Here is a 16,701-nt window from a genome sequence, read left to right as displayed (position 1 = left end):
CGCAGAACCATAAGCCAGTTTCAATGCCATAGCCACCAGCAGGGCCAGACAAAGAAATGGTGGCCTAGAGGGAAATGACTTTCCCAAGGTGACGAGCAGATCAGCCTCAAAGCCAGGGGCCTTGGAGTACAGCAGCTAAGAGCTGGGGTTCTGTCATCAGGTAGATGGGTTTTCAATCCTAGCTGTGCCCCTTATGGGCAAGTTAAGTAAGCTGCAGAGCCTCAGTTACCTTGTCTGTAAAATGGGTGTAATACTACTTACCTAGCTGGGTGTTGAGAGGATTAAATAGGTGAGTGTATGTGATATGCCAAGTGAAGTACCTGGCATATAGTTGGCAGTTAATGCCAAGTTCCCCTGTTAAACCCTCCTGTTATCTCCCTTACTATATCACTGATAGCTATCTATTCAGTGTGTATTTGATTAATGTCTTTCCTCCTCCAATGGTTCTCAACCTTCTGGCCCTTAAAATACAGTTCCTCATGTGGTGACCCAACCATAAAATTATTTTCATTGCGACTTCATAACTGTAATGTTGCTACTGTTATGAATCGTAATGTAAATATCTGATATGCAGGATGGTCTTAGGCGACCCCTGTGAAAGGGTCGTTCGACCGCCAAAGGGGTCGCGACCCACAGGTTGAGAACCGCTGCTAGACTGTAAGCTGTGTTTTGATCACCACTGCATCCTCTGGCACATGGTGAGTATTCTGCAAATGTTCAAGGAATGAATGCTGACTGAGTGAATCATTGTCACTAACAACAACCCCACCCCCTCTTTCCCAGCTGCCTGTCACTGCCCAAGGGTTGAGGAGGGGAAGACAGCATCACCGCCCTCAGCATTCATGGACTTGCAGGGTTTCCTCGCAGCAGGAGGAATGAGGGTCAGACAAGAGGAAAGTCTGTTTCCTTCCCTCCAGGTAAGGAGAAGAGCCAGGGAGGGACTGTGAGTGGGGCGATCAGCGAGGGCAGGGAGGCATGGAAGCTGTTAGACAGGGTGAAGTAGAACTGGCCCTGGGTGCCCCCCCTTTTTGGGTGCCTGTTGTCCTTAAGGGACTGCCCACTGATGAACTCACTAGCCGGGCACCCTCCCAGGACAGGAATATTTTTACTTCCTGCTTGCCTAGGCCCCTGGCGTAGGCTGGGGAGCAGCTGCCAGACTGTCTCATTAATTATGGGCACCACAATACCAGCTGTCTCTCGGCATGGAAGTGCCAGCTGCCTGCCCCTACAATGCCCCTCCAAAGGCCAGCTCCCAGGGGACAGTGGCCATTGTGCCCCAGGGGACACTGAAAAGGAAAGGCTAGGCTGGTGGCTGGAGATAGTGGGGATGGGGAGCGGAATTCCACCCTGGGGAGGAGAGATAAGGAGGGGTTGAGTCAGACTTGGGTTGGGGGTCAGAGGGTGGCATGCTGGACAGCACGCCGATGTGGCTGTGCCTACATTCCCTGAACTGTCTCCCGCAGGGGTGTCTCTTGCACACACACTTGACCAGGGAGAAGCCAAGGCTGAGTCACAGAGTCACCCAAATCTGAGCCCTTGTGCCCCATCAGAATGCTTCAGCACAGTGGGGAAACTGAGGCCACACACTGCTAGTTTTCACCCCACTCTTCTGGCTGCTGCTTCTATCTCCTTGGCTGGCTCAACTTGTCTGCCCAGCCACGAAATGTTGAGGCTCCAAAAAGCCCAGGTCTGGCCCATCTTCTCTGCTCCCTCTTTACCCACGAGGTGAGCTCATCCAGGGCCAGGGCTTTGTTACGTCTACATGCAACATGCAACAGCTGTCCGTTTCTGCCCCACCCATTTCTCTCCTCTCAGAGGCACATCTGGCATCCAGCTGCCTGCTCAACATCGCCACCCAGGGGCTCAGAAGACCCTCAGACTCCACATGCTCCAGGCAAACTCACATTCTTCCGGCTCCACATCTGGGCCCACTCCAGAGAGCAGGGCCATCAACCATCCAGTTGAGCAAACCTGGAGGTGTCGCCCCACCTGGAAGTCATCCTGCCTTCTCCCTCACCCTCACTCCTGATGTCACTTATTTCACCTCCTCAGTGTGCAGAATCTGCCCATTTCTTTCCATTTCACATCACCCAGCAACCTGCCTCGCCCAGACTGTTGCCAGAGTCTCTCTTCCGGTCTCCCACACTTACCTGAGTCACCGTCCAATCCATTCACCACTTTTCAAAACACAAATCTGATCATGTCACCCACTCCCCTCCTTCAGACCTGTCCACATTGCTCTTAGGAAAAAGTGACACTCCTCCCTGTGGCCCCGCGTCTGGGCCTGGCCCACCTACCCACTATCCACTCTTCCTTCAGCTTCCTGTTCTGGCCCTGCTCGCTTTCTTCAAGTTCGTCAAACACACCAGGACCTTTGCACATGCTGTTCTCTTACCCTGAGTCTCCCCACTTCACCTCTTCACCACTTAACACCTACCCATCATCCAGCTCTCAGCTCAAGTATCATTTTCCCAGGGTAGTCTTCCCTGAACCCCCCTTGAAGGTCCCCTGTTAAAAGCTCTTCAGAGAACTATTTCTTTCTTTCAAGACATCGATCTCAGTTTGCAGTTACAACATTCATTCGTGTGAGTGCTTGTGGAATGAATTAATGCGTTAAGGTGTTTGGAGTGGAACAAGCGCACTGCTGGCTGCACAGCGGATGGGTGTCTCTACCAAGCACCTAGGGCAGTGGTTCTCAACCTTCTGGCCCTTTAAATACAGTTCCTCATGTTGTGACCCAACCATAAAATTATTTTCGTTGCTACTTCATAACTGTAATGTTGCTACTGTTATGAACCGTAATGTAAATATCTGATACGCAGGATGGTCTTAGGCGACCCCTGTGAAAGGGTTGTTCGACCGCCAGAGGGGTCACGACCCACAGGTTGAGAACCGCTGCCCTAGGGCCCCTCGGCCAGCTGTCTTCCACTTCAGGCCATGTCGCACTGGGACCGGAGTCGGCCAGTGGGGCAGCTCTGACTGATCCTAAACTGGGCACTTGGTACAGAGGGACATTTTCGACAATCTGAGTCAGCATCCCAGCTCCGTTCCTGACTTGGCATATGACCCAGAAAAGTCACATTTCCTCTCCGAGCTTCAAAGTGGAGTCACAGTTGTGAAGCTGGGACACAGAGTCAGCATACAGTGTTGCCACGCCAATTCAGTTCAGGGGCTTCCCAGGCATCCGGTACCTGAATGAGGTTGGCTGCTGGCATCCTCCGCTTCTCAAAGTGCTTCTGCCGGTGCTGCTCCTGCACCTTCAGGGCGAAGCCAGAGCCGAGGATGCCCTGGGGGAACAGGCATGGTTGGGGGAATGTGGTCGGGCATAAAAGGCAGTCTCTGCCCATCTGAGATGCGCTCCATGTGGGACAGGCACTTAGCAGGCTCTGCCCCCAGGACCCCTTCCCCTGGCCGGGCAATCCTAGGCAGAGAGGGACTCACGGCAGGCAAGGCAAAGAAGGAGATGCCTAGTAAGGCGAAGCCGGCAGCCAGGACCCTGCCCAGCCACGTGTGCGGCGTCTTGTCACCATAGCCGATGGTTGTCAGGGTAATCTGGGAACACAAATAGGTTACCCACAGGGCTGGTCACAGTGGCCACCCACATGAACTTGTTGGGGGCGCACAGAGATGAAGGCCTGATCGTGAGGGAAGGGCCCCCCATGGTTGCCCACCGGGGGCCGGTCACAAGGACTTGTCATGGGGATTGGCTAGGGCAGTGGTCGGCAAACTCATTAGTCAACAGAGCCAAATATCAACAGTACAACCATTGAAATTTCTTTTGAGAGCCAAATTTTTTAAACTTAAACTATATAGGTAGGTACATTGTTATGAACTTAATTAGGGTACTCCTAAACTGGCCTTTGCTAAAAAACGTCCTCAATCTGATTGAGGTACGTTCACTGAGGTCGACCCCTTCCAACTCTCCCATCCACACTCGTCTTGTATACTGTTTCATCTATCCCCTTTCCAAAAACCGACTTCTGCGCATGGGCCATGAAGTTTCAATCGCACTGTAGGTGCGCACCCGCACGTGGTATTTTGTGGAAGAGCCACACTCAAGGGGCCAAAGAGCCGTGGTTTGCCGACCACTGTGGTAGGGGCACAGACAAATCCCGCCCCTCCCCACCCCCCAGCCCCATGCTGGGATACAGGCCATAGGGCTTGGCATGTGGGATTAGATGGGGGCACAAGCAGGTCCATGGGGCAAATTGGGGAGCTAGCATACAGACTGGTCATAGGGGCCCCAGCCGTAGCAGAGAGAACAGGGACAGGCCTGCCCAACCCTGAATCGGAGGCTGAATCGGAGGCCACAAGGGTCAGAGGTGGTCCTAAGGGGAAAGGAGACCCTCGCGTACCGTTCCCCACCAAAGCGAGTCAGCGTAGGAGGAGAAGTCGGAGTTGGCGTCCTTCTCGGCCAGATAGACCAGGAAGGAGGCGAAGATGAGCACCAGGAACCCGATGTACCAGGCGGTGATCAGCTCCTGCGGGGGCAGCAACGGGTGAGACCACAGGTGGGACCGAGGCGGGAAGGCGTGAGGAAGTGGGGGACGCTGAGCCCACCTGGGAGAGGTGAGGGGGGTGGAGGCCCCCAGAATGGCCCATGAGAGGTGTTGGGAAGGGGATTAAAAAGTACCCCACCCTTTGTAGTTCCCAGGCGCCTGTCTCTACTCCTCCCATCAGGGACACCCGGCCCCTCCTTCCCGCAATGGCCAGGCCTTAAAACCGCAAGGCACGCCCCGCCCCCGCCCTTGACCTTCCAGGTTCCACGCTCAGACCTCCGCCCCTAGGCCCATCTTGCCCCGCCCCCAAACCCCACTTTAGGTTTCGATCTGGCCCCACATCTAGCCTCGTCCCCATCCCACTCTCAGACTCGTCCCGGCTCCCCACTTTGCTGTGCACGTAGACGTGGCAACCAGAAGTCTCTAAATGAGACCCTCAAGCCCTTCCCCTCAGCCCCGCCTCCCAGCCGGGTCCAGCCTCCTCGACGCATCCCTGGCCCAGCCACGTCCCCACCTTGTCCCGCCCATTGGCGGTGGGGCCGGACCTCCAGGTCCCCACCCCGCCACGCCCGGCTCCCGGGCTCCGCCGGACCGGCCGCGCCCCCGCCGCGCGGCGCCCCGCGCCCTCACCTTGCTGTGCGCCATGACCACGGAGCCCAGCAGCTTCCAGGTGCCGCCGCGGCGGTCCATGCGCACCATGCGCAGGATCTGCAGGAAGCGCATGCTGCGCAGCGCAGACGTGGCGAAGATGTTGCCCTGCGTGCCCGCGGCGATGACGGCCACCGAGGCCACGAACACGATGAAGTCTGCAGGGGCGGGGATGGTGCGGTCACGGCCGCCGCCAACAACCCAGCCCACCCCGCGTCAGAAACCCGAGGTTGGGGATTCCTGAGACAGTGGGGCCATGGTGGGGGCGGGCGGGGGTAAAGGAGGTGGGGGGAGAGGGCCCCTTGAGTCTGTGCGAGCAGCCAGGGTCCGGGTCAGATATGGGGTCAGGGTGTCAACCCTGGGACTTGGGGGTCACGGGTCAGGTAAAGGGTAGAGGGGGTCAGGCCTTATTACCTATGACACAGAAGGGTTTTCTGGCAAAGCGGAAGCGGCCCTGCCATCCTCGGTAGCGGCAGCAGCATCCGGCGGACCAGACACGGATGATGTACTCCAGGCCAAACACCACGATCATCACAAATTCCTGTGGGGCCAGGGCCTGAGCTCTCCCCAGTCTCCAGCCCTGACGCAGCCTGGAGTCCCTGGGGTAGAGGTACTAGGGTCTCCTCAGCCCACTTCTCCTGGAGGTGCTTACACCTGGGTGAACCGAGGGGGATTCTCGAAGGCAGGTGGCCCCTTCCAAAGAGACTGAAAATCCAAGTCTGTCCTGTCTGTCCCCGTGAGCTGTCGGGGTTTCTCTCCTCACCCCACCCTCCCAGTCCTAGTCACCCCGGACTCTAAAGCAGACTCAGTGGCATAAAGGGTGGCTGTCTGTCAGCTGTCCCCTCCGAGAAGTTTCTGTTTGCGGGTGGCGTTAGCAGTTTGGGTCCTGAGAAGGAGTGGGACCTACTCACCTCCTCTCGGCCCATCATAAGCCCTGGCATAGAGGCAGGAGGTCCCCAACACCTGCTATAAAGCAGGAGATGAAACCCAGAGATGGGCAGCCACCAGCTCAGGGAACACAGCACAGGAAGCCACGCTCTGAGCCATGGTATAGAAAGGCCTCCCTCAGACAGGGACTCCAGCACTCACCAAGATGAGGAGACACTCATTGGCAAGTTCCTGGTGCTCCTGGATAGTGGACAGCACGGACAACACCAGGCAGGTGAACACCAGCAAAAATCTGCAATAGCGGCATGAAGGAAGGGTTAGACTGCTGGGTGGGCAGGACAGCCAAGGAGCCTCACTCAGCAGGGGGCTGTGGAGTCAGAGGAGGAGGGAAGCATTGTTTGAGAAGAGGTATCTGCAGAGCAGATGGAAGGTTCGGAATCAGAGTTCCCTGGAATCGTGGCTTGTGCTGAACACCAAAGGGAGCAGCCCCCAGGCTCCAGGCTACTGAGTCACAGGCCCCTTGATGTAGCTTCGAGAGGCAGGTTGATCTGGACTGGCCCAGGGTCCCACAGTCAGGAACACCTCCAGGCTCAGCCATTCACAACCTCAGCCCCTGGCACTGAGGTTGTCTTGAGAGAAGTGCTCCAGAGATTGAGGGAGGGGAAAGGGCAGGTCAGCAGCTGAAGGAGGGAAGGGACCCCCATTCCCTATGACACCTGAGGTGGCAGAAGCATGGCTTCATCTGCAGAATGGGGTCAATTGTCTTACCTTTGTGGGCACTTAAGAAATTAAATCATCTGATAGCTATGGAAGGAAAGGGAACTAGGGAGAACAGGTAGAGAGAGAAGAATACAGAGTGCAGAGGGGGAGAGGGTGTGAAGAAGGGAATCAGGCATCAAGGAGCCATAAGGGGGAGGCCTGGAACTCCCCTGAAGGAAGCAGGAAGCGACTGAGTGGCCCAGAACCAGATGTTTAGACAAGGAAGGGACTTTAGAACCCACCTCTCCCACCACTCCCTCAGCCCCAATTTCACACATAAGGGAATGGAGGCTCAGGGAACAAATGGCATCGCTAAAGGTCGCTCAGTGTGTCCAGGGTGAGGTTAGAACCAGGTTCTTAACGTTTCGGTGGATGGGCAGAAGGGAAAGGACATGAGGACGGAAGCTGGTGGCCCCGGAGGATGTGAGTGCGTGACGGAGGCAGGATGCGGGGAAGATGCAGCAACAGGGAATGCTGGACTCCTGGAAGCTCTCCTTTTTGGGATGGGGGGCGGGGGGGTAGTGAGGGAGTGGGGAGTGGTTACAGGACATGTGCTCTGGAAGAGACACCTGAGGGAATGGACTTCTCTGGAAACACATCCCTTGTGGATTGACCCACACAGCCTCCCCCAAATGTTCCCAGTCTCCCCACCTGGGTCTGCTGATGCTGCATTCTGCCTAAAATACCTCACCATGGTAGCCTGCTGAGACTGCTCCCTTCCCCCACACAACTCTCCCTGCTCAAGGAGCCCTCTGGATGCCCCCTCCCAATGCTGGTCTCCCTGTATGTGGCCTGAATCACTTTCAACATAGCTTTGAGTTCATGTTTCATGGTGACAGGGGCATGGGCTGGGAATCAGAGGGACCTGGGTTTGAATTCCAGTCCTGCCATGTGTGTGGCCCTGGGAAAGTCACCCACCTTCCCAAGACAGTCTCCTCATCTGCAAAGCAGGGACTGACAGGACAAAAACATGGAAAGGGTATGGCTACACCCTGACCCACTTACACCTCCTTGGACAGGGGCTCCCGGCCTGCTCGGAGGGCAGGTATAGGGCTGCGTCCCAGCACATGCCCCTGGGTGGAGGAGGTAGGTGGCAGACGTCAATAAAGAGTTTTGAATGAATGAGGGAGGAGGAGGCCTCCTTGGCCAGTTCCAGACAAGAGCTAAGTCAGCGAAGACATAAGGCACTGTGCTCTCCCGCACCAGCTCCTCCTGTTCAATAATTAACCACAGAAAACGCAGTGGCCACATCCACTGGGAAGAAAGACTGTCTCTGACACAGGGCTCAAGGGCGGAGGGTCCTCCCTGAGGTCTTCTCATCCAGCCCCCTCCTCTGGGAAGGGCTGCAGCCAAATCTTGATGGGCCTGTACCCCAATGCTGGACAGTAATCCTTCAGTCCCATTGCTCAGCAACAGTAGGGGCTGCCTACTGAGTGTTCCAAAAGAATTTTTTTCTCAACATTTTTCTTTCGATGCCAATAAATACACATCTATAAATGTCCACTTCAGAATAGGTTAATTTTAAAAAGTAGCTTATAGAACCTTAAGGGCAGTGTGATCAAAATTTTTAACACGCAGATGTCTTTTATATACTGTACTAGAGGCCCAGTGCATGAATTCGTGCGCAGATGGGGTCCGGCTGGCCCACCCCGATTGGGGCCGATTGGGGCCAGGCTGGCATGGGGCAGTGGGGGGGGCCGCATTGGGGTGTGGGGGGGGGGGCAATCAGAGGCAGAGCTGGCCATGGGGAGAGGTTGCCGCAGGTAGTTGGCTGACCGGCCCTGTTCCCGATTGGGGGGCGGGGGCTCAATCACGGCCGCAGTGCGTGTCAAAGCAACCAGTTGTTCTGGTCCTTCTGGTCATCCCGTCATTCGGTCACTTGGCTTTTATATACGGAGATACCAAGAGTCAGCGGGAGTTATCTCTGGGTGGAAAAGTTAAGAGTGACTTGGTTTTTGTTTTGCTTTTTGCTTCTCTGCACTTCCTAATATTTTTTAGAATAAACATGGGTATTCTCTTGCCTCTATAACTTGTCTCCTGTGCCCATTTCTTCTACAACTCACTTCTACCTCTATGACTTTCTAAATAAACTTTCTCTTATGGTTTGAGTCTTGGCTCTGAATTATTTCTTAGCCGGAACTCAAGTACTGAGGTCCAGTCTAACTCCATCAGTTTAACACCTGGTGCCATTTCACCACCAACACATGCACATGGGGAATTCATATAAGCATGAAAATTCCAAACACATAAAACAAAATGAGGTATAAATGTCATTCAGTGCTAAGGGCGAGGGGGGAGGGGGAGAAGTGATCCACAGGGAGACGAAAAGCGTTACTGTTTAATACATTGAGCCATCTTGAAACAATACGTCACAAAAAGGACTTTAACCAAAGGGTCTTGCTAGGTTCTTCCCTGTCAATTACACCTAATATTTTAGATATTAAAATACAGTCGTTCATCTATGATGATGGTTCCCCTCCTGGAGCAAGTCTGTTGTCTAAATTCCTTTTAGGCAATAAGGTCAAAAGGTTCTTCCTGAGCCTTCTGGACTTTTAATGTTTTTAGCTCGAAAGAACCTGCATGCTAGCGTAGCACATCTTGGGGTGACTCATCTGTACCCCTACACTTATAATGTAAACAACTTTATCAAGTTTTGAATTAATGTCAATTCAAAAACTGACACAGTGTTCTAGCCGTTAAATATTAAAATTGTGGACCCAGAGAAGAAACATTCATTTGATGTGAACCCTGAGAAGGAATGTGTCTGCTGAGATGACTTCCCAAGGTCAACAGAGGGCCAAAATTTTATAAATAAGAGCCTAGCAGGGATTTTCTGACAGGAAAGAAAGAAAGAAAGAAAGAAAGGAAGGAAGGAAGGAAGGAAGGAAGGAAGGAAGGAAGGAAGGAAGGAAGGAAGGAAGGAAGGAAGGAAGGAAGGAAGGAAGGAAGGAAGGAAGGAAGAAAGAAAGAAAGAAAGAAAGAAAGAAAGAAAGAAAGAAAGAAAGAAGAAAGAAAGAAAGAAAGAAAGAAAGAAAGAAAGAAAGAAAGAAAGAAAGAAAGAAAGAAAGAAAGGGAGAGAGAGAGAGAGAGAGAGAGAGAGAGAGAGAGAGAGAGAGAGAAAGGAAGGAAGGGAGAGAGAGAGGAAGGAAGGAAGGAAGAGAGAGGAAGGAAGGAAGGAAGGAAGGAAGGAAGGAAGGAAGGAAGGAAGGGAGGAAGGAAGAAGGGTAATCACAATCTAATATAAAATTTAAAACGCATTTCCTTACAAATACAAATGGGGGAAAACCCACTGTGAATCCTGCCCCCAGCACCTTACACAATAGCCTTTGCCATCAAGCAGGTGTGAGGGGGTGGCAGTCTCCCCTCAGAGTCCAGCTCACATATCCAACTGCCTATTCAATGTCTCTCTGTGGATGTCTAATGGCCTCTCAAACCAAATGTGCCCAAAAACACACTCTCAATTTGCCCTCAAATCTTGCTCCTCTCCAGTCTCCCCATTTCAGTAAAGGCACCACCCAGGGGCTTGGGCTGCAGATCTGAGTTAAGCCTTGATTCTCCTTTTTCTCACCCTCCACATCCTGTCCTTTAGAAACTTTTGTGGGCTCTACCTTCAGAATATATTCCTGTAGAGGCCACGGCTCACCACCAGCCACCATCTCCTGGCCCCTGACTGGTCTCCCTGCCTCCACGCTGGCCCTATTGTCACCACTCTCTCCCAAGCAGCCGGAGTGATCTTCCTGGGATACAAAGTCAGAAGCCATCATTCTCCTCAAAACTCTCCACTGACCTCCCATGGCACTTCAAGGGCGAAGTCCAGCCCCTCAGCATGTCCAGCAAGGCCCTCTGAGATCCGGCCTGCACCTCCACCTCTTCAATTTGATCTCTCCTTTCAGCCCTCGATCACTGGGCTCCAGCATTCTGCCGTCCTTGCCCTTCCGGGAACACACCGAACGTATTTCCACCTCCAGGCTTTGCACTTACTTAGCTGCTTTCTCTGCTATTTATTGCTCCCTTACTCATCCAGCTCTCTGTTCAAACATCACTTCCTTGGAGTCCCCAACCACCCCCTCTCCAAAATAGCAATCCATCTGTACTCTCTCTCCCTTTGCCCTGCTTTATTTATTTTTCATAGCAGTGTTGAAAGACGGAGTAAATGAATAGCAGAAATGCACATTAAACAAACACCAAGACACCACGTCACCAAAGCCCACAGTTTGTACCCACTGAAGAGGTACCCAAAGCTTTTAGTACATCCATCTTTGACCCGTCAGTCTCCCCAGCATCTTCATGAGAAGGGAAGAGAAGGCAGGCCTCTGATCCTGACCAGTTCCACTTGATAGATGCTGTTTCAAAAGCCCCTGCTGGCTGGTTTGGCTCAGTGGATAGAGCCTGTGGACTGAAGGGTCCTGGGTTCGATTCCAGTCAGGGGCAGGGGCACATGCCTGGGTTGCGGGCTCAGTCCCCAGTAGGGGCATGCAGAAGGCAGCCGATCAATGATTCTCTCTTATCATTGATGTTCCTATCTCTCTCTCCCTCTCTCTTCCTCTCTGAAATAAATAAAAATATTAAAAATAAATAAAATAAAAATCCTATGTAATAAAAGCCTAATATGCAAATTGTCCCCTCAACTGGGAGTTCAACCAGGGGCGGGGCCAGCAGCAGCAGGTGGTGGGGGAAGGGAGGTGCCCCCTGCCAGCAGCAGCTAGGGACCCTACCCATGCACGAATTTTATGCACTGGGCCTCTAGTAAATAAATAAATAAAAAGCCCCTGAACTTCACCTCCCTCTGCCTTTATGCACTGGGTAGGATTTTCCTCAACCTAGATGCTCAGTACAGCCAAGCAGATGCATTTGGCCTGAGAGAGAACATCCCGTGTTCCAGGCACCTGCATAACTGTTCCTATATTCCAGAAGCAGAAATGGGGCCCAGGAAGGGACCCTCTTGCTCAAGATCACACAGTGAATTAGTGACCAAGCTGGGGCTAGAAGCCCAGCCCAGGTTGACCTCCAAGCTGCCTTGGCCTTCTTGGGGGGCGGTGCTCACACAGATGCCCACTCTTGGGACAGCAGAAGAGAGATCAGTGTCTGGAGCTTAGGGCGGGAGAGACGAGGGAAGGAGTCCTGAGCTGGGGTGCGACTGTGTCTGCCAGAACCAGAGTGTGACTTCATTCATGCAACAAATAAGGTCTGTAAGGATTGTCTCTGGCCCCGCTTGGGGCCTCAGCTTCTCCATCTATCCAAGTGTAGATGGCACACAGGAGCTGGCTGGCGTGGGCCTCTATAACCGCCCCAGCAGAGAGGCCGGACTGGCAGCCACTTTCTGGAGCCTCTCTGCTCATCATGTCTGGCAACGTGGAGCCCTTGCCCAGCCCAGGAGGCAGAGCTGGGACAGGTGGGCACTGCCTGGCTGGCTCTCCCTGGCTGGGGCTGATAGTGCGACTAATCGCAGCCCCTCCTCTCTACCCCCAAACCCCCCATTCTGTGACTATCCCAGTCCTTCAGGATGGCAGCAAGGAACAGGTGAATGGTTTGCTTAGAACTGTTGTTCTCAAACTGTAGCAGGCGTCAGAATCACCTGGAGGGCTTGTTAAAAGGCTGAGGTGTGGGCCCCACTCCTAGAGTGCCTGCTTCAGTAAGTGTGAAGTGGGGCCTGAGAATCTGCTTTGCTACAAAGTTCCCTGGTGATGCTAATGTTGCTCCTCTGGGAACCACACTTTGAAAATCACCGACTTGGCTAATGGGAGTGGTTATGGCTGACCAGTTATTAGCTACCTCAAGGCTTTTTAAACAACTGTATTCATTGTCTTATCCGCCCCTCTTCCCCCAACACGCCCAGCCTAGCTCAGATCATTGCCCAGAAGCAGCCACAGAGCAGGGGAGCGAGGAAAGCCGTTCTGGGGAGGTGGGTATCATGCCAACATTGGCTTTTCCCCTGATTCCTCTGTGAGCCTGTAACTGCTCCTGCTGGCCCAGGGTTCCTGTTGGCCAGGCGCTGTGCCAGGCCTTCTGCATGCATATTCTTCATCACTCCTCGTGACTCCATGAGAGTGGTCCTGTAACCACCCAAGGCAGACCCACGAGGACCTGAGGGCTCAGAATGGTGTGCTATGATGGTTGCACAACTCTATGAATATACTAAAGCCATTGGATTATACACTTTAAAAGGGGGGTTATGGAAGGTTATTTCAAAGGAAAAAAGCAGGAAGAAAGTTATATTCGGTTGTCCAAAGTCATCAGGCTGGGACCTGAACTGAAGTCCACCAGGACCACCAACCATACTATCTCTCTGGGCCTCAGTTCCCTGTCTGCAACATGCGATGGGGGTCGTCAGCCTTATGACTCTCTAGCAATGGGGTAGAGGGAGAAGGTCAATCCTGAGCTCAGTTCCAGATTCTCTGAGATGTTCCCTGAAGAAACAGATGCCTGGAGGCTAGACACTTGTGGATATGATGTGTGTGGTGGTGGTGGTGGTGGGGGGTGTTTACACAGCAGAAAAGAGGTTATCGCATAGTCCAGTGGTGGGCAAACTCATTAGTCAACAGAGCCAAATATCAACAGTACAATGATTGAAATTTCTTTTGAGAGCCAAATTTTTTAAACTTAAACTATATAGGTAGGTACATTGTTATTAACTTAATTAGGGTACTCCTAAGGCTTAGGAAGAGCCACATTCAAGGGGCCAAAGCGCCGCATGTGGCTCGCGAGCCGCAGTTTGCCGACCACGGGCTTAGCCTCTCAGAGCCACATTCACTCAAGAAACTTTAATTATTATCTATGCACAGCCAGGTTTATTGTGAAGCTAGAAATGAATAATCCAGGCCCCTCAAAAATTAACCAAGTCTCACACAGCAGTGACATGATGGACAAGGTGATGACAGTGTGTCCAGGGGGTGGGGGGACCCAAGGCAGCTTTAGCAGAGACAAAGTGGGGGGATCAGGGAAGACTTGTTGGAGGAGGTGACGAGTTCAGGAGTGAGGGTGCCCCAAGCGGAGAAAGCAGTGCAAGCCCAGGGCAGCCAGCAGCCAGCAGTTCTGGATGGTGATGGCCCCAAATAAAGGGTCTCTGGGGAAATCAGACAGGGCCAGACCCAGGAGCCTTGAGTGGCCCCCTTAGGCATTATGAACATTATCCAGAAGGCAATGGGGAGCCATTGAAGAGTTTTAAGAGAGAGAATGACAAGGCCTGACTTGTGTTTCAGGACCACCGCTCGGGGGCAGTACGGAGTGTGGATTAGAGGAAAGGCAAGTAGAAGGCTCTATAATAATTCAGATTATACAGAGATGATGGTGGGAGCACTAAAGAGAAGTGGATGGTCTGGAGAAAGTTTGAGGAAGTAGGACTTTTTGGTGATTACTTGGGAGAAGGACTCATATTTGAGTGCGCACCAGGATGGTGAAGACGCCATGTGCGAACTATGATGGGAGACCCCCGTAGAGGAGCGGTGTGGGGGCGGCGAGTTCCACTGTGGACGTGCTGAGATGGAGAGGACCGTGGGACACCAGGCAAACACTCAGGAGGTGTGAAGAGAGAGGCCTGAGCCGGAAATGCAGACTTGGGGGACATCAGGGTGGAGGTGGTAACTGAGGCCATGGGAGCCGCTGAGACAGTCCAGAGAGCATGTGGCGAATTTAGAGGAGGGCCCAGGGGAACTCCAGATGGGAGGAGAGACCCTCCACCCAGACTGGGAAGGCACAGCCAACAAGATGGGAGGGAAGGTGAAGAGAGAGGAGCCAGGCCAAGAGAAGAAAGGGTTTCACAGAGGAGGGAATGGACGACAGTGTCAAATGCTGCTGAGAGGTCAAGCGAGATAAGCCTGAAAAATGGTCACTGAAGTTGGTCGCTGGGTACCTGGGCAAGGGCAGCCTCGGAGGAGGAAAGGCCCGGAGCAGGCCCAGCCGGGTGGGAAAGGGAGAGGGCAGTGAGGACGTGGAGACAGAGTGTAGGTATAACTATTTTAAGAAGTTTGACGCAGAGAGCAGTGGCTGAGATCGGTAAGCTGGAGAAGGATACAGAGCACAGGGAATTTTTTAATTTTTTTTTTAACACGAGAGAGGCAGGTGGAAGGAGAGAGGGAGAAGTTGAGAGGTGGGAGAGAGAGGGAATGCCAGTGGATGTTGTGCCCAGGGCAGCAGAGGACGAAGGGCTAGTGCTGAGCAGAAAGGACCTAGCCAGCTTCCCTGGGGCAGGCGGGAAGGGGGAGGGACTGGGTGGGAGAGGAGGGTGGGGGACGGGATGCTCAGAGAGCTCACACGGGCTGGACTTTCTCTGTGAAGAGAGGTCAGGTCTACTTGTCAGCGGTGCAGAGCAGGGCGGGTGGGAGGGTCTGAAGAGGTTCGAGTCAGCCTGTGTCTAGGATGGAGGGGAGCTGACCAGGCCCTGGAGAGGGGTCCCTTGGGAACACAGGGCCAACAGCGAAGAGGGAGGAAAGAGGCAGAATATCATAGGTGCTCCTCACATGCATTTTTGGTTTTGTTTGGTTAGAGGATTTGGGGTTTTGTTTTTGTTTTTAAGCCTTGATGACCCTGAGGGAGAAGCAGACTGTGTAGGATGAGGGGACCCCCACCCCAAAATCAGGCTAAAGTGAATGCAGAACCAGACCTTGCTCCTTCCTTCCTCCTGGGCTTCCTTCCTTCCTCCCCTCTCTCCAGTGTCCCTCCTCCCAGACAGCCCTGCCCGTGCCTGCCACCTGCTTGGCCACCAGCTGGCACCCTCATCTGGCCTTGGGAGTAGGTGGCCCCTTCCTCAGCCCCCAGACCAGGAGCCCAAAGGCAAGGTGCTGTCTTCCCTCCTGGGGACAGATGGGTCCAATCCGTCCCGTTCAGCCAAGGTCCCTGGAGGGCAGAGGCCACGCCCTCACCACCTTCGGGTGGAAAGGGCTTCCTAACCCCCAACCAGAGCTGATACGACAGAAGGGACCTCAGCTAGATCCGAGGGGCACTTCCTTGCCGGGAGCCGATCCATCCTTGCTGTTTCAAGGGACCTGGCATATATGGCATACTGTTCTTAATATGTTTGCTCACCTTTTTGGCACTATGTGTTTTAACCAAGGTCACCTCTCTGAGAAAGGTTGTTTCCCCAGGTAGGGATTTTCCCCTGAAGTTAGGGAGGGAATAAAACCCCTTAACTAAGTGCCAGGCGGGTAATTCATCACTTTAACTACGAACAATCATGCTTAAGCTACATAATCTTTACTCCCTGGAATGGAGATAAGAAACGCCCTAACCTTTGGAATAGAGATTGATAGGATTGGAATCAACTGGTATAAATACAGATGTAACAAGACAACAGGAGACAGAACTTAGAAGACAGAACCTACACACAGAACCTACACACAGAACCTACACACAGAACCTACACACAGAACCTACACAGAACCTAGAGACAGAAGAACTTCGCTGGAGAGAACATGGCAAAAGATCCTGGACAGAAACTGGCCACAGAACCTAGAGACAGAACCTAGCGAGAGAACCTGGCTGAAGAACCTAGAGACAGAACCTGGCTACAGAACCTGGCTAGAACATGGCAAGAGAACCTGACTAGAACCTGGTGACTGAACCTGGCAAAAGATCCTGGACAGGACCTGGCTACAGAACTTGGTTGGAGAACCTAGCCAGAACCTGGCTGGAGAACCCGGCTACAGAACCTGGCGACCGAACCTGGCTAGAGAACCTAGCAAGAGAACATGGACACAGAACTTGGCTGGAGATCCTGGCTAGAGATCCTGGCTAGGCTGCTGATCAACTGAACGCTGTTTCCGTGTCATTCCTTCTTCGCCGACTCCGTCCACACCTTTGGGGACCCCTGGACCTGCTGGGGTTGGACCCCAGCACTTCCTGATGGGGTGCAGGGGGCCTGGAGGGCCCGGGCTCCTCTGGGAAGAACAGGCTTTACTTTCTCTCGCAGGGG

General features: G+C 53.3%; 1 protein-coding gene across 4 annotated transcripts in view; it reads right to left on the bottom strand.

Annotated features, from left to right (window-relative positions):
* Positions 1–10,888, bottom strand: part of KCNQ4 (potassium voltage-gated channel subfamily Q member 4) — a 29,920-nt gene extending 19,032 nt beyond the window's left edge. The window contains exons 1-7 of one of the 4 annotated variants that reach the window (XM_059689733.1): positions 10,582–10,886; positions 6,237–6,327; positions 5,562–5,688; positions 5,130–5,305; positions 4,356–4,481; positions 3,442–3,552; positions 3,192–3,287 (exon numbers count right to left, since the gene is read on the bottom strand). In XM_059689733.1, coding sequence (XP_059545716.1) covers positions 3,192–3,287; positions 3,442–3,552; positions 4,356–4,481; positions 5,130–5,305; positions 5,562–5,688; positions 6,237–6,327; positions 10,582–10,622 — 768 coding nt within the window. In that variant the 5' untranslated portion in view covers positions 10,623–10,886. Of the gene's footprint in view, positions 1–3,191; positions 3,288–3,441; positions 3,553–4,355; positions 4,482–5,129; positions 5,306–5,561; positions 5,689–6,236; positions 6,328–10,581 lie in introns of all 4 variants that reach the window. The other 3 variants (XM_059689734.1, XM_059689736.1, XM_059689735.1) reach the window with 3 other exon arrangements.
* Positions 10,889–16,701: the final 5,813 nt, after the last annotated feature.

This window comes from Myotis daubentonii, chromosome 3, assembly GCF_963259705.1.
Source record: "Myotis daubentonii chromosome 3, mMyoDau2.1, whole genome shotgun sequence".
NCBI lineage: Eukaryota > Metazoa > Chordata > Mammalia > Chiroptera > Vespertilionidae > Myotis > Myotis daubentonii.
This window is presented reverse-complemented; position numbering and strand designations above follow the sequence as displayed.